General features: G+C 36.3%; 1 protein-coding gene across 4 annotated transcripts in view; it reads right to left on the reverse strand.

Annotated features, from left to right (window-relative positions):
- Positions 1-18,787, reverse strand: part of WDPCP (WD repeat containing planar cell polarity effector) — a 382,460-nt gene that overhangs the window by 254,601 nt on the left and 109,072 nt on the right. For 3 of the 4 annotated variants that reach the window (XM_053890729.1, XM_053890730.1, XM_053890728.1), the window contains 2 exons: positions 5,736-5,850; positions 3,354-3,487 (listed from right to left, as the gene is read on the reverse strand). In XM_053890729.1, the coding sequence (XP_053746704.1) occupies positions 3,354-3,487; positions 5,736-5,850 (249 nt within the window). The remainder of the gene's footprint in view (positions 1-3,353; positions 3,488-5,735; positions 5,851-18,787) is intronic. The other variant, XM_019434749.2, reaches the window with a different exon arrangement.

Consider the following 18,787-nt stretch of genomic DNA (forward strand, 5'->3'; position numbering starts at 1 on the left):
AAAGGAGAAATGTGAGTTAGGGAGGAATTGGCTGTAGCAATCCCAATCAATACCAAAATGTACAGTCATGGCTGCTTGACAGCATCGACCTACACATAGGATTTAAGACCAGCTATATTAAATGACAAGTTCAGTACTGCTGACCAAGAGTATCTGACTACTGTTTAAGACATAACATGTTAACAATGACTGACAACAATAAAAGGAAAAACAACTTGAGGCAAATATCACTTTAAAGAATATATGAGACATATACACATATATTCTGCATAAAGGGATAAGCCACAGCATCATGCGTAAAAGTTTATGCAGCTTCTGAGAATTATGCTTCTCTTTCTTAGGAAGGATTTGTAGAATTTATTATTCAAACTATGTTATTTTGGAACATGGTTATTTGAAAACATAAGCACGGCACCATCTGGGTGACACATGCCAAGGAAATATAGATTGCACCGTATTTCTGCTTAAGGAATTAATGGAAGGTTGATAGCTTGGAAGAAAAAAAAAAAACTATCTTGCCATTGCTGGTCAGCAATAATCGAACCACTTTCTGGGGATTAAGCGCATGGCTAAGCCTACTGGACCAGACACTAGCAAAGGGCAGGGGGTCTTCTTATCAGAGAAATGCTTCTGGAGCCAGTCTCACTACATGACAGATTGCTTTCATATTCCTGTCTGCAAGGCAACAAAGGATGGCAGTAATGCGATAATGCCAGAGTGCAATGGGTGTTAAGAACCCGTTGCATTTATGTATTGTATTTAGTAAATAATCAGGCTCATCCAAATTGTGATCTCACCACTCAACCAAGGCCATTAAAATCAAGGTTAATGCTTTAATAATCCTCTGCTATTTTTTTTAATATGGTCAAAAGGAACCCTTTTCTATTTGCATGGCCATAATATTATTGACCTCTTCATCCTCTGAATGCACATCAAAAGGAACTGAAATCAAAGTAATTACCAGTGTTGTTCTCTCATGGTAAACATTTAACTCCTTGCACTGTCCCTTCACTGTTAAATAAATTGAATTGGATTTTTTAAATGTAGCCTGGAAAACTTGTTAAAGGTCAGTAGATTCAGGATATTTACCCTGCAATTTTCTTTGCCAAAATTATTTCAATCTGAAAGAATTATGGTACAGCTGTAAAGAAAAACAGGATTATAAATACACTATTTCTTTGTTTTAAAATCCAAATGGGCAATGACAGACAACACAGATGTACCTTATGCTTTGAAGTGCAAATTCTTATATTTATGCTCTCAATATTATTATTTTGACTACTTATCTTCTTATTTGAGAGGAATACCACAATGGGATAGCTAGGTCTTTATAAATATACATACAATATTTTGACATCCTATTGCCATGTCACACATTATTTAGGAATTTCTAGATGAAAAAATAGAGTTAAAACAAGAAACTGGCACTTTCAGTCCTCATAGTGCACATCATGTATGTTATCTGAAATTTTCTGTTTCCTGTGAGTTTTAATGGCATCAGTTTTCTATCATGATGGTCAATAGGGCAAATAAAGTGAACAAGTTTCTTAAATTATTCTTCCAAAAGACAAATGGCAGTTTTTACTAAGTATTACATATATATATATATATATATATATATATTAAACACTGAACCAGAAAGTGAAATCCATGGGCTCTTCCAAAGGGAAGCAGGTTACTTCCCTGCATGCATAGTCCAATGCATAGACATGGAGTGCCCATGTTATTCTCAAATCCAAAGGCATAAAGAATAAACAAACAAGTAATTCCCTTACTTAAGGTGCAAGAGTCCATATACCAGGTCTATTTTCCACATCTCTTCATAAGAAAAGATGACATCCTGGCAGTTTCTCTCTGATCCCATTAATGGGTAGCTACGATCCTTCAGCTGAGAAGACTGTACTAAGCTATCCATCACATCTAAGATGGAGAACTAGTCATAAAAAATTTTACACAATAGCATTGAAAACATTTTAAATAGTTTGAGTTAATGCACATTGGAGCGTTTTATTTATTTATTTATTTATTTATTTACTCACTCCATATTGGTACATTTTAAAGACCAGTATTAGTAAATAAACAACATTTCAAATAAATCTACAATTAGCCAACCTGGAAAATAGCATCCCATTAAGAGTGCTAATACCAGTTTTTTTTACTAACCAAAATAGAATACATGAGTACCACTGATTTTCCAAGTAAAGAAAATCAGTATTAAATGCTACAGAAGCTCCACAAGATTGGCAAATATGACCAAATTAGTTTATTACCACAATGAAAAACTCATTTAATATATTTTATCTCATGTCAAAAAAATTTTTTATAAGAATAGAGGTTTCCACCAAATAAAACTAAATCCTTCCCATACCACTATCATCTCAATCACAATAAGAAATAATCCCAAAGGGCAAAAGGTTAGCTTAAATACTACTTTTTCAAACACACACACACACACACAAAGTTTCAAGCCATAAAGCTGACTTCTAAAAATCTTTGCTGTTATTACGGATAGATACTCTGGGTATGGCATAAGTGTGCATCTTTTTTAAGGAAGCTTTATATCAGTTCTGTTCCCAGTGAACAGTGAACTGTCTCAAATCCACGTCACAGAGGCTGGATCAATCTTGCAAACACAAGTCATTCCTGAAAAGAGGCCTTGAACTGAAACAGCCTGGAAAATGTATTAGATACTCATCCTAGCAGAGAGTATGCCTTCCAAGCAGTTAAAATGTAATGTGGCAAAACTTATATTAAACACATCATTTAAAATAAAAATCCTTCCTTAACAGATGTAAAGTCCCTGATACAAGGAAACAAATTACCTGGAGTTAGTGAAGGGAGAGATACTAACATATGAAGGAGAATTCGTTTTGCATTCTTCTCCAGTTATAGCTGGGTGGGGGGTGGGGGGGGTGGGTATTTTTCCTCCCCTTGTTTATTACACTTTTCTATTAACCTTTGAAAGTGCCTTCTTTCTTCTTTCTTTTCTTGTGAAATGGAAGCCAAAGTAGCTATCCTTGCCTAGAAAGATGATATGAGGTCTTAGGGAAAAATGAGAATGCTGTATATACTATCCTTAGAAAGAAAAACATTTTCAAATGTGTAATTTGTCTCTCTTATGTGTCTATGATTTCCATAAGTACCAAACATGTCATTATTAGACCCTTATAATGAGATTAAAACAGAAAAGGTAGGAGAGCCACTATTTTTAATAAATCAACCCTAATCATATAATTAATTCTGGTTTTCCAGAAATCTAGAACTGTTCAAAAATACTGAACATAGTATCAGCCCATGTGATACTCTAGCATACCTTAATAATTAATAAAATGACTATAAATTGAAATCTCTACCTTATAATCCAAGGCTGAGAGTTTTTCCAGTCTTTTGTTTACATCAGGAGAACCCATCTTCTTGGTAAACTGAATAAAACATAGTTTGTTTTGTGCCAAAAATGATAAGATGATAAAGTTGTCTGTAAGAAGAGCTAAGGAAAAAAAAAAGATTTGATAAAATACTGTAAAATACTAAGTTACAATAAAATGATAATGAAGTAATTTTTTCCACTGAAATATTACAAAAAGCTACTTTCAGAATATAAATACCAACTGAAATAACTAGTCTCCCAAATATCATTATTTTACAAGGATATTAAAGATACTATGAATAAACAATAATCATCAAACTAGTGATGCATGGATTTGATACTTTTCCTTTTATCCTGAGACCATTTTATGATACACTGATGTTTGGGGACAACCACCAAATGAGATATATTTGGAACTAGGGCTAGAAAAGCATAAAATAAAGACTATTCCATACTGAATCTAAGATGAAAACATTTTTTTGTGCTTAGCCTTTAATCCTGCATTTATATGATATAAACCATCTGAGAACAAACTAATTTTTTTTAGGGGATATAGATCAGTGTTCTCCACCAATCTTATGTATTTTTTTATTTTAAATTTTTCATCAATGAACTTTCTTTTTGAGGGTATACAAGCTGAACAAAACAAAGCATATTATACTCAATATGCACATTATGTAAGTTAATATCTAATAATGAAGATTAGCAAAAAGATTTCTACAGCTTTATTTCTATGCACACTAGTAGGTAGACAATTAATATTCATAAGTTATATAAAGGGCTACTAATATTAAAAATTATTGATAAAAACATATAATAGGAATTTGAGAAATATTTTATATTGTTCCTAGCATAATGAAATTATACAATGTTTCATATATTTTTCTTCACTTCCACACCCCTGGCTGTGCAAGCAGCAACCAACAGTATATCTACACAATTACAGGAGAATCTGGAGAACTGCCAAGAAATCACATTGTTATCATGGTCTCATGAGAGTGTATTATTTGGGGTATAAATAAAAGAAACAAGTAAAAAAAGATATCTCAGAGACATGAATAGTGTTGGAAGTCTTTTATTTCTTATAGAGGAGCATCAACATGACAAAATCATCACAGCCACTATTTTATTCGTAGTGTCAACAAAGGGGTCAATTATTAGACATGAAAACGGAACTTTTTCCATCGGAAGCTTCCTTGGCACCATGTTCCTGTAAGGAAGAGGAAATGGCACACTTACAATCCTACCCCCAGCTTATTACTATCAGGAATGTTGCTAATTACAGCCATCCTGCCGAGTGCTGTCCTCTAAGATGATGAAATTGTGTCTAAGTCATTCAGTGGTAGCTAGTGAGAGCACATAGCAGAAGGAAGGTTTCTGTGTTCTCACCTCTGTCCTTTCCACTGGTGCACACTTTGTTCTGATTATTCAATTTAAGATACTGACAATTTTCAATTTCTAATGATAATGCAACCTGTTTCTTAAACCTTTTTACCTTCAATAAAAGAATATAAGCTTAAAACCTCAGGAGTCAGCACAGTATAACAGAAAGAAAATGGGCTCTGTAGCTAGAACCTGGGTTCAAATCTCAGTTTGGTTATTTTCAGGCTGTTCCTTAGTATCTCATTCATGGGCATGTTCCTTAGTATCTTAGCTTCAATTTCCTTATCTATAAAATGGAGATAATTATACCATATAAAGTTGTTTTTTTAATTAAATAAGTAGGTTGGTATAGTATAGAGCCTTTCAGGGCTCAATAAATGTCAGTATCCTACCTTTTCAATAATTGGCTTAAAAATTTTTTTTATGTGCTTTGTGGCAATTACATACTGGTTGTGTTATACTTAAAAGAATCCAGCTTTGTATATTTGGCATTGGTTTTTGATATTTAGAAATACTGCCCAAATTCTCTCAAAAGTTAGTATTCATAGACTTTGGTAACAAAGAATCTTCCTACGAGCCAAATTACAGACTTATTTTTTTTTTACTGGTGATTGTGTTGACACATTTGAGTTATTTTTTTCAAAATTCATTTGAAAATGAAAAATATTTGAAATGTCAACAATAGGGGGCTAATTTTGAAAACACACACCAAAAAAAAAAAAATACCCTATTTTGAAAATACATTCACATTTTTAAAGGAAAAACTGAAAAATACTCAGAATATGAGCCTAACACTTGACAAAAACTTTGGTATTAAATATTAGTCAAAACTTGTATTTGTCCCAGGGGTTGTAACTATGCTATTATAAGCAGATTACTTGTGTTTGCAAGTCCCCAGTGGTAATAATTAGTGTACCTGTTGACATACTATTTCTCCTGCCCCACTGTTAATGTAGGCAATTGACTTGCACATGGGGGTAATTACCATCACTGATGGAGTCTGAGATGAGCTTCCCCACCAGGCTTCTGTCAATCACTACTTTCTCCAGCTGCGGCCCAGAGAGGCTTAGGGACACCAGCACACCTGAACCAAAGAGGAGCTAAAACCCGGTAAAGAGGAAGATACACTGAGCATTAGTCTTTCAAAAATCTCTCTTCAAATGTATAAATTATACAGACATTTACACAGCATTTATACCATGAAATTATAAAGAGTTTTTCTTCATCGAAAACAATTACTGCCATTCTGAGTAAATAGGAAAAGGTGGCTAAATGATACAACACAAGAAGTGCATTGGTCAAAGCTATGTGCAGAAACTGAGTTTAGTTCACGTTTATTACAAGTCTAATCATCTAAACATTTAGAAAATACTCATGGAGAGATAAATGCTTTGCACTGCATTCAGAAATATAATGTGTTCTATTAGTATTTTGAAAGATTACTTTTTATATCTGAAATTAAAAGACGATTTCCAAATAGTTGTTCCTAGACATTAAATATAGAAAAGATGCAACCATTAGAATACAAACAGTGTATGTTACAATTTATTTGGACTTTAAACCCCACTTCTACAAATAAAGATCTTGTCAGTTTAAAATATTAAAATACATGGGGCGCCTGGGTGGCTCAGTCGGTTAAGCGGCCGACTTCGGCCCAGGTCATGATCTCGTGGTCCGTGAGTTCGAGCCCCGCGTCGGGCTCTGTGCTGACAGCTCAGAGCCTGGAGCCTGTTTCAGATTCTGTGTCTCCCTCTCTCTGACCCTCCCCCATTCATGCTTTGTCTCTCTCTGTCTCAAAAATAAATAAACGCTAAAAAAAATAAAATAAAATAAAATATTAAAATACATGTAAATCAAGGCAATTAAAATAAAATGTTAAACTTTAAAATTCGTAAATAAATAATACATACCACAAACAATTCCTCAAGAAGAGATAAACACAGTAAAGTACTCAGGCTTTATCAATATCAGGGTTCACCCAACCCCCCAACAAGAGATGACTGGATATTGCCATTATGATTTTATATTGCTCCTTCCCATTTGTGGCAACATAATTCATTCATCTCCAAATGTTTAAAACTTCTGAAAGGACTATGCATATGCGTATGCTTGTTATCTATGAGATTATGAAATATCAACATTGGAAGAAATTGTTTCACCTTCAAGGCAACAGACTCAAAGCAGATGAATCATGGAATAGCATATGGTATAAGAAGAAAAAAACCAATTGTCAGTAAACTAATCATGAACATGCTAGCCAAACTCAAAGACAACTATGATTTTAAACAAAACAGGGGAATTCCCCACCTACCTAGATATCATGTCCCAGCTAGAAAGGATGTTTCTGTGTCAAGACATATTTAGACATGTGTGAAAGATGAGCAGCACGAGGGACCAGGTTATTATAAAGAAAGACGACTACTTCCCCATTGCCTAACAGATTCCAGGCACAGGAATAAGAAAAGAAACTGAAGGGTCCCCCGTGACTTAATAGACTGTCCATTTAACATCAATGCCCCTATAGGGTGCAGAGGACAAGGAAGATGTAATCATATTTATTCATTTGGGAGACTAATAAGAGAAGAACATTTGTTCCAAGAATTTCAAAATATTCAGAAATTAATTAATCTCTACTGAATTACATCCAGCTCTGCAATATCCCTTGATGGAAAACACTGATATTTCCCTTTGGGGAATTCCCCAATAACAACAAAGCATGTGGTCTTTATTTCTAAATTCTCCCTTCTCAAGCAGGTAATTTTAGGGTCATCTTTCATTTCCAGTTCTCCCCTATGTAACAGCTTTTTTCTCTCCCTTCCCCATTTGTTCAAAACATCTTTAAAATCTGCCATTTTAAATGTATTTTTATCTACCAAAACCTTAACCTATACTCTTGAGCATCTCTTTTCTTAATTATTCACTGACTACTAGCTCCTTGTGGGTACTAGCTAGGCCACTTGTATCTTTGTACCTTCAATGCTTAAACAATGCCAGGCACAGAGTAAGTGCTAATTAAATGTTTGGAGAAAAAAAACATAATTAACTCATTATAGGATCTGATTATTCATAGTTAAAAAGAAACTTAGTCTAATCTTCCACTTCCATAAGTTCCTTTTCCTTCTGCAGCATTCCTTCAAGGATCAGCCTATTCTTGAATACTTCCAGTGATCAGGAGCTCATTATCTTACCACTGGACAGTTCTAATCGACTCAGAGATCACTCGGTCATTTTTTTCATTCAACAAACCTGAATGTTGATTATATGCCAAGCACTAAACTGAATTTAGTGGCTCAAAAGTTAATAAAATATAATCTTCAAAATAGATGAAATATAGATTAATAGAGGTAGAGATATAAGAAAACAAATGTAATAAAGTGCTATTACTGGTCCTATTATAAGAGTACATACAGGGGAGACTGGAGAGACTGAGGAGAAGGTGGTGACGCTTGAGGTAAAGGCTAATAATGCCTTCTAAGAACTCCTACAGTAATCCAAGTTTTTCTTCAATAGCACACTTTCAAATACTAAAGGATAGTAGCATAGTGTTAAGCCTGGACTCTGAAATCAGAATGAAATCAGCACTAGCTCTACCTCTTACTAGCTGTGTGACCTTGTGGGAGTTGCTTAACCTCTCTGTAACTTCATTACCTCATCTGAAAAGGTAATATCTACTTCATAGGAAGAGCATTAAGTAACTTTTTACAAGTAGTATTTAGAATAATGCCCGGCACATATTAATGTTTGCAATTACTATTACTATTTTTTGAAGTTTATTTATTTCGAGACGGGGGGGGGGGGGGCAGAGGGAAGAGAGCATGAGCAGGGAGGGGCAGAGAGAGAGGGAGAGAGAGAATCCCTATTGCAAAACAGTGAGATCATGACCTGAGCCTATAGCAAGAGTCAGATGCTTAACCAACTGAGCCACCCAGGAGCCCCTGCAATTACTACTGTTACTGTTATTCAGCCAGTACTCATATGATGTGTGCTCACTATACTATTTGCAATCTCTGAGCACATTCTTTTGTCTTTCTGAAAATCTTGCGCCCAGATTGGACTCAATACTAGACATGGTACACTAGACTCCAGGTGAGTTATCACCAGTACAATCTTTTGTCACCTTTCCCATTTGCTATGGTTTCATAAAGATATTGTCTCCAAGATATTTGCAACTTCCTCCAGAAGTCTGGAATTTAATTTGCCCAAGTCTCTCAAATTTCTTGTTCCTTATTTTCTGCTCTCAGCAACATTATCATGAACTGGCCCTCATCTCCTAACGGTAGTTGCTATTTCTATGTATGAGCATCTGCTATCTTATAAAACTAATTCTATATGACCACTTTAGTGGGATGGAGACGTAAAGTACAACCTGTGAGAGTAGGTAAAAGAAGGAATTTAGGCTGGAAAGGATTCAGAGGGGAAATGTCCAGGTACAGGAAGAAAACGTGCATATGCTACAGTACACACCACACGGAGATAGGAGAAGTGATTTGGGAATTGCGAATCCTGCCCAGTGAGTTTCAGCATTCCTTCAGAATCTTTCCTTCCAAGGACTGGCACAGCCTACTTATTCATTCATTCATTCATTCATTTCATAAATCTGTATTAGTATTTGTATGAGCTAGGCCCTGTTCTAGATACTGAAGATACAGCAGTGAATATAACAGACAAAACCTTTTCCCTACCTCCCCTCAGGGAGTTGCGTTCTAGTGTGGACACAGGAAACAGGCAAAACATTTTGATATAATGTCAAATAGCAGCAAGAATTACAGAGAAAAATAAACTAAAGCACAGTAAGGATGGGGATTTTAGAAGAATGCTGTTTTGAGCAGAATGACTAATTAAGAAAAAGACCTGACGAGATGACATTTGAGTACAGACACAAATGAAGTGACTGAACAAGACACAGATTATTTGGAGAAAAGGAGTCTGAGGCAGAGAACAGCAAATGCAAAAACTCTAAGGTCAGAATGTGCCTAGGATGACTGAAGAAAGCTAGGCCAGAGAAGCTAGAGGGAAGTGAGTGACAGTGATATTCACAGAGGCTAAAATTAGAGAGGTAGTTGGGCCAGGTTAGGTCGATGAGAAATCACTCGGTTTTAAGCAGCAGAGAATTATGGTCTAATTTATGTTTTGTTTTGTTTTGTTTTGTTTTGTTTTGTTTACAGCTTATGTATTTATTTTTGACAGGGGGTAGGGGAGCAGAAAGAGGGAGGTGGAGAGAGAATCCAAAGACCTGAAATCATGACCTGAGCTGAATCAAGAGTCAGAAACCTAACCATCTGAGCCACCTAGGTGCCCCTTACTTATGTTTTAAAGAGGGGTCTGGCTGGGCAAGAGTATAAGCAAGGAGACCTTAGGAAACTACTGCAAGAGAGAGAAGATGATGGCTGGGCTAAAATGGCAATGCTACAAGAAATGATATGTGGACAGATTTGAGATATATTTTAAAGAGGATCAACTAGGAATTGCTTAGGGACTGGGTGTGGCATACGAGAGAAAAACTAAAAAATGTGGGGGCTGAGCAACTGGGTTTAATGAGTTACGGAACACCCAAGGAGACACTATTCAGGGGGAATCAAGAAATTGGTTTTGGACATGTTAGTTTATGGTGTCTATGGACATAAAAGTAGAGATATTGAGTAGACAATTAGAAATGAGTCTGAAGTTTAAGGTGAAGTGGGGGCTGCAAATATATATTTGGGAGTCATTTAGTCATTTAGGTAGTATTAAAAGTCATGGAACTGGACAAGCTCTTCTTAAAAAATGAGTAGAGGAACTAGAGTGCTAAGTGAAATTAGTCAGTTAGAGAAAGACAAATATCATATGACTTCACTCATACGTGGAATTTAAGACACAAAACCGATGAACCTAAGGGAAGGGAAGCAAAAATAATATAAAAACAGGGAGGGGGACAAAACATAAGAGACTCTTAAATATAGAGAACATACTGAGGATTGCTGGAGGGGTTGTGGGTGGGGAGATTAAGGCAAGAGGCATTAAGGAGGACATGCGTTGGGATGAGCACTGGGTGTTATATGTAGGGGAAAAATCACTGGATTCTACTCCTGAAATCATCATCGCACTATATGCTAACTGATTTGGATGTAAATTTTAAACAATTAAAAAATTTAAAAAATTTTTTTAAATTAAAAAAAGGAGTAGAGAGGTCAAATGGGTGGCACCCCAATCTACAACTTATGGTATCTTCATAAGAAGAGGAAGAAACAATAGAGAGTTCCCTCTCTCCATGTGCACACATAGAGGAAAGGCCATGTGACAACACAGTAAGAAGACAGCTGCAGGAAGAGAGGCCTTACCAGAAACCCTTACCAACCCTGACAACACCTTGATCTTGGAATGCTAGTCTCCAGAACTGTGAGAAGAAAAAAAAAAATCTGTTGTTTAATCAATCAATCAATCAATAAAAGTTGATAGAGAAAGAAGCCCAAGGTCTGAGGTTTGGGACATTCCAAACTTTAGAGTTGTTAAAAGATCAGATTAGCCCTCTTACTGAAACCTAGTTTGGGTACTCATTAGGATCAAGGTGTGTCCATCATTACCTATCTCTAAATGTCTTGTGGCCTAGAGGTATCTCTGACACCAGATTTTGAAATAAGAAAGTATAGATAAATTAATAAGCTAATTAATGCATTTTTATAAAACAACCTGTGGGAAAGCATAAAGTTTCCAAGTACTGGTGCCAAAGATACTCCTGGGTAGAGTAACGGAGATAACCAGAATTAGGAAAAAATAGTCTCAAGTTCAAGAAACGAATATTCCAGTTCAGACAGGAAAGTGTTTCCACCTGTTTCCCTAAAAGGTTGTTTTTAACTCACCAAAATGAAAATGGCCTTTGTAAGATTTGGCAGGACAAGAAGGAAAAGGGGCACTAAGATACTGTCCTATCCCACTACAAGGAGTTGCAGATTTCTGACAGCTCAGAAAATGAAAAAGAGGACAGCAGTAAAGGGAAACCACTATAAAGCAGATAGATCTGAGCTTGGGAATAGATCTACATGATGAATCAATGAGAAGACCCATGAGATTTCCCAAAATTGTTCCAATTTTAATGTTGTTCTTTGTGTACAACATGACTAAGGCAAAACAGGAAATGAAACTTGTCCTTTTCTCAGACACCCTCCCAGACAGGAAGTATCTTCCTTATTATTTCTGCTCAGTCCATGTTTCTTTCCATTGCCTTTTATCATTTCTCCTTCTCATTTTCTTTAATAAGCTCATACCAAAGAGCTTTTCTCTTTAAGAAACTGGGAAATGATTCCTATAATCTTTAGATGGCTCTTCAAATGATTTCTTCTAACCTTAGATTCAGTACTTAAATGGAAATGAAAAGAAAAGGGAAAAGAAAGAGAAAATTATATCAGATGATACCATTAATCAAAACAAAACATAAACAACCACAAGAACCTGAGTTTTATTCCATTCACCAGGTCAAAATATGCATCTCCTATATAATCCAAGTATATAGACAGGGATACAACAGTGAGTAAGGAAGACACATGTTAGTAGAATATATATATAAAATAAAGTAGAAGACCTCATCTCAGCAAGAAGTGCAGGTTTTGGTTAGGATAGATGGCTGCTTCCTAGAAGAGAGAGTTTAATATGCCAGAGAAGAGAAAAGCAGCACACTTGGTCTCTAGTACTAAAGAACTGATATAGTATTGTGAATGAGCTATTTTGTAATAGTGATCACAAACAAGTCCATTGATTTCAATGTTCTCATTGGTTAAGAAAACTTTCCCCCATCCCAAATCCATGTGATTATCATCACATCTGAGGAGAAAATGAAAAGTAAAGTAGGCCAGGTGAGTACTAAAAAATCAACGAGTGACAGGTTTAATTCACAATCTGAAAATTAAGTCATGAACAGGCAGCAAAGATTGATTTTCATAATCATTAGCAGACATGTGGGAGACAGCAGGTGCTGAATACTACAATCCAGAGAGGCAACAAAGTATTAGGACCACTGGAGTGAATTCTAGGGCTGAAGCAAATATTTAAAGCATTGTAAAGCCACTCCCCTAGCGGTCCAGTAAATTGACATCACGTCGACACCTCACTCAATCCTGCCCCCGATCCAATCCATGGGATAAATTCTGGAGAAACTCTGAGAGCTATAAATAGTCAAGCAATTTTACATTGGGGAACTCTAAATCAGAGTGTAGAGTCACTGATCATTTTAAGAGATAACGTGCTGGAAGGATAACATGTCTTCTGTAATTTATTCCTTCATTCAGCAAACATTTGAGTATAGAGGGAAACAATACCTGACTAAACTGTTAAGGTAGAGAAACAAAAGTGAATGTAGTTAAGACAAGAACAAAAAAATCTAATTGACTCATCAAAGGAAATTGAGTTAAGAAGAAGAAACAAAAGTACAAGAAATAAACAGGTATTTTTCTGGATACAGAGTGTTAACAAAGGGGTTTTCCAATGATTTGTGTGGTGTAATTCAATATATGAAATAGATACATGCCTAGAAATTTGCTTGTCTATTTCAATCATAAGAAATCTCATTTTCTTACTTATTACAAGTAATGTTACTTTTTTTTTAAGTTTATCTATTTGGGGAGGGGGGTGGGGGACAGAGAGAGGGAGAGAGAGAATCCCAAGTTGGCTCTGCACTGTAGGCACAGAGCCCAACATGGGGCTTGTTCCCACAAACCATGAGATCATGACCTGAGCCAGATCAAGAGTCAGACACTTAACCGAATGAGCCACCCAGCACCCCGGCAATGCTATTTTAATCTCTAATGTAATTTTCAATCCACCTCTTTTATATTTATATATAATAATTACATAAAAGTGATCATTCCTAGAAAATATAATCATGGTGAAATTCACACACACACACACACACACACACACACACACACACACACACACACACACAAAGGGTACAAAGGTAAATACCCTATTTGCCAGTAGTTTTAAAGGTCAAAAGGGATAAAAGCAGTGGTAAGAAGTGAATAGGAAGACATACCAGACAGCACACTACTTTTGTACAAAATTTTATAATTTACAGAGTACTTTTAGATACGTTCTAATGCATGTAAAATGCCAGTACAACTCTGGTACATAAAAAGAACACAAGTTAAAAAATAATAGTAACAAGCTTAATCTTCATATTAATTCACAATCAGGAGGGTTAAGCAACTAATGAAAGGTCTCATAATTAGTAAGAAAGTAGAGACCAAGACATAGGACAAATCCAACATTTTTTCTCACACCACTGAGGAACTAACATCCTTAAGCCTCACTTCTCAGTTGACTTCCATGTAATATCCCATCTGGCTTTCCTCTCTAGCTCTTTCTACTCTAAACCAGCCTCCCTCTACACCAGAGGTTCTCAGCTAGGGGTGATTTTGGTTATCAGGGGACATTTGGCAATCAATGTGTGGAGGCACTGTAGTTGTCACAAGATGTTTATGTGAGTCACTTCCACAGGGGCTCACCTGAAGAAAGTTCTCATAAATGAGTTGCTGTGGAGGCAAAGGTGTTTTTCCCTACCTCCATCAAGCAGATCAGGAGGATCTTCAAATTCTAATCAACACTTTCCACACATAAAGAAAGGGCGATGAATGAAGACCTGGTCAGATATCTTAAATGGAGCAGTGAGCAGTGCACAGTTCATATCAGGAGCCTGGAGGAAGCCTGTTCTGTATGTTTCTAACCATGTTCAGGGCAATGAGTGATAACTCATGCCAGCTGTCAAGATAGAGAGAGCCGCAGGGCAAGTCAGAGAGCTACCATAGCTAGATAGAAACATCCTGTAAGAACACCTCCTTGCTTTTGTTCTAATTCTCAGCTCACCAATCAGCTTTCTTATCTATAATTTAGTCTCTTGAGTAATTCATCCATCAGGTGGGAATGCCCCAAGCAAATGAACAAAATCTATGATAACAGATATTTCTGACACTATAAATTAATAAACTGCCATGCAGTTAATAAATCAGTTGCTTCTGAGTCTGGTTATTGTGAATGTTGTTAGTACAAGAAAACGAATGGAGATAACATAGAAGATAGATAAGTTTAATTAATCATAAGTTTTCTGCCCAAGTCTACGATACATTGTTGAAGTGGGGAGGGCAGAATTTTTAAAACTTACAGACCTACATGAATAGCAAGAGCCCATTTTATTAGAAAAAAGCAGTGTGGTATGTGTATATATACGTATTTGGAAATTATCTGCATAAATACAAGAAAATGTCAGAAAGAGTATGCCCCAAACTCAAAGGTAGGTACCTCAAAGAGGTGACACTAGGTACCTCAAAGAGGTGAAATTAGGAGCTGGAGGCATGAATTTTAACTTCTAGCCTTATAGATTTGTTAAAAATTGGGATTACGGATGAATTTTTAAGTTTTTATATGTCTTTGGTATTTTTCTATAAAACTTTTCAAAAACAAAGAAGCAGCTCTTAAAATATCTGGCCACAGGGGCGCTTGGGTGGCTCAGTTGGTTAAGCGTCCGACTTCAGCTCAGGTCACGATCTCGCGGTCCATGAGTTGGAGCCCCGCGTCGGGCTCTGGGCTGATGGCTCAGAGCCTGGAGCCTGCTTCCGATTCTGTGTCTCCCTCTCTCTCTGCCCCTCCCCCGTTCATGCTCTGTCTCTCTCTGTCTCAAAAATAAATAAAACGTTAAAAAAAAATTAAAAAAAAAATCTGGCCACAAATAAATTTATTTATTTATGGTTTTAAAGAGATACTTTTATGCCAGAAAATGTGTTTCTAAGAAGTCTGAATTTAATTCATACTGAGGGGCGCCTGGGTGGCTCCATTGGTTGAGCGTCTGACTTCGGCCCAGGTCATGATCTCACAGTTCATGAGTTTGAGCCCTACGTCGGGCTCTGTGCTGACATGACAGCTCAGAGCCTGGAGCCTGCTTCCGATTCTGTGTCTCTGTCTCTCGCTGCCCCTCCCCCACCTTCAAAAATAAATAAGCATTATAAAAATTTTTAAAAAATCATACTGAAGATGAACTACAATATGGATCCTTACTAAAAGGATCAAATAGAAAACTGGACTGAGTCCCTCTCCTCAGCAATTTCACTTATTAAAAAAAATTTAAAACACTCTTTGTTCTTACCTTGTTACCTTATTAAATTGTTCATCCATATCCAATTTTTTTACTTACTAAAAAGCTTATCACTGTAAAGTATGGTAGATCCAAATTATGGATTATTATGCACCTACTAAAAACAAGGAGATAGATGTAGATCACTGACAGGTTATACACGTAAAGCAAGTTACAGAACAATATCTACAGAGTAATTCCACCTATTTTAAAACCATGCATATGCATACATATACACAGATGAGTGTTTGTAAACACAGAAGGACATAAACCAAACTGCAAACTGATTACCATGGAGAAGGGAATGAATTTGGGGTTGGGGAGGTACTTTTAATTTGTATTATACATCTATTTTTACTGTATGCCATTTTACAGTGATAAGGAGCCATTTTAATTATTTTAAATTTTACTTGTTTTTTATTCATTTATTAATTTATTTTTCTAAGTAGGCTCCATGCCCAACATGGGGCCTGGACTTATGACCCTGAGATCAAGAGCTGCAGGCTCTACCAACTGAGCCAGCAAGGCACCCCTAATTATTTTAAATTTTAAAACATTAAAAGTGGGAATAAAGGTCACCACTAAATATTTTTTCAGTTCCCTTAGTTTGAATTTACCATTTTTAATTGCTCACCTTCACTGAACAGATCTCAAATTCACCAATATTCTGCGGATTTTCTTCAATTTCTCTAAAATCTACCATTTCTAATCTAACTCCTTGTCTGTTCTCTTTTACTAGAACCATACTGAACAGCTGCCCTTGACACCTTCTGCTTTTCCTTCCCTGTAATAAAATACTAATATTAGCATAAATCTAAAAGAGCATTTCCCAAAGCAGAGTCTGTAAAATACGAATCTTTGAAAATGTTCCAGAAAAGCTTGAAAATTTTGCGTATAAGTCAACCTCATGAAGACCGGCAACAGCACTTCCCGAGTTAATTTAAACACACACATACACACATTCACCCTTAATATGTTGTCAGATGCCTTACTAATTTAAAATTTTGGAGTAATTATTCTGGGTTTAAGCATAGGAGAGATTTCTTAGGATTCGTATTGTTAAATTGTTACTACTTCTACTTTTTTGCTGAGTTAGAAATATAAAACCACAAAAATCCTTGAAAATAAAAATCACAAAAACTGAGCAGTCAAGTTTTAGAACTTCTCCCAAATAATTTATAAATGTGTTCTAACTTAACATACCAGGCACAGTCCCTGCCCCCACTTGGAACTTTTAGTCAAAACAATGAGGTAGATAATAGTTAGATGGTCACACAATAAAGGTAGAACTGGAACCACAATGAATGTCAAGAAGCACATGGTCCTGTAAAAGCACATAATGGGGGACAGAGCTTGTCAAGGAAGGTTTCCCTAAGGAAGTGATAACTGGTGGTCTGAGATGGAAGGAGAAGTGCCATCTCAGTAGCAAAGGGCATTTTAGGCAGAGCTAGGAACAATTTGTGCAAAGGCCCTGAAGAAAGAGATAGCATGTAGAGCATGAGGGACTGACAGAAGCTGGGTATGGCTGAGGCACTGAGATGTTTTCATTTTGTTTTGTTAGGACACTGAGACTTTTAAAAGAGAATATAGTAGGGGATGAGGTAAAAAAGGTAAGTAGATTGGAAACAGTTCAGTTTAGCCTTCAAGAGTGGTGTGATGCAGTAATTTTTAAAATTCAATTTATTGATTTAATTTTGGAAATGAATAATATATTCATGTAGTTCCAAAAGAAAACAACAACAAATTATACAGAGATAATTAAAAGTCTTGTTCCTTTCTCTGTACCTTCCCACCCATACTCCCCTACCCCTGCCCTAGTTAATCAGTTTTCAGTTTCCTATCTATTCTATTCTATCTATTCTCCAGAGTTGTAGAAGGGTTTTAAGCATGAGAGTGACTGGTTTGCTTTTAAAAAATCATTTTGGCTAAAGTGTGGAGAAGACTGATGGGGAGCAAACATGGAAGCAGACAGAACACTTAGGAAGTGTTTAAGCAGTCTAGAAGAGAGGTAAAGTAAGGTAGCTTTGACTAAAGTTATGAGCAAAGGGATGGACAGCGTCCGGCAGATGTGAGAGAGATGTAGGAGATAAAATCAATAAGAATAAGAGTTTAGTTAGACATGCGTGTGTGGTGGGAGGAGTCAGGTAAAGAAGACAATCATTTGAGGAGTGCCTGTATAGCTCACTCAGTTGAACATCGTATTCTTGATTTCAGCCTGGGTCATGATGCCAGGGTTTCAGCTCAGTGCTGAGTGTGGAGCCTGCTTAAGAGTCTCTGTCTCTATCTCTGTCTCTATCTCTGTCTCTAACTCTCCTTCTGCCCCTCTCCCCTGCTCATGCTCTCTCTCTCTCTCAGAAAATAAAATAAAATAAAATAAAATAAAATAAAATAAAATAAAATAAAATAAAATAAAATAAAGAGGATAATATCAAAGATAAACAGGTGACTTCCAGCATTCTGGTTTCTAAAAGTGGATGGAAGGCAGAGCCATTCACTGATACTGGAATGGCAAAAGAAGAATAGGTAAGGGGCTCGGGGTTCCATCTTAAAGATACTGTGTTTGGGGCTGCCTGGTTGGCTCAGTCAGTAGAACATGTAACTCTTGATTTTGGAGTTGTGTGTTCAAGCCCCATATTGGGGGTAGAGTTTACTAAATAATTAAATAAATAAATAAATAAATAAATAATTTTAATTTTTAAAAAGATACTGTTTGAAATATCTTTGATGTACTCAAGGGGAGACATCAAATAGGCAGCTAGATTTATGGACTTGGGGCAAAGGGGAAAGGTCTGAGCTCTATAAAGAAGCCACTGAAGCTATGGATATAAATTTGATTATCTAGGAGTTGAGAGAAGAGGAGAAAGGGCTTAGAATTGGGCCTTGAGGAATTCCAACATTTCAAGGAGACAGGAAAGGAGCATGGGCCTATAAAGAAGACAGAG

The sequence above is a fragment of the Panthera pardus genome, unplaced genomic scaffold (genome assembly GCF_024362965.1).
Source record: "Panthera pardus isolate Hobbes unplaced genomic scaffold, ASM2436296v1 HiC_scaffold_25, whole genome shotgun sequence".
Lineage (NCBI taxonomy): Eukaryota > Metazoa > Chordata > Mammalia > Carnivora > Felidae > Panthera > Panthera pardus.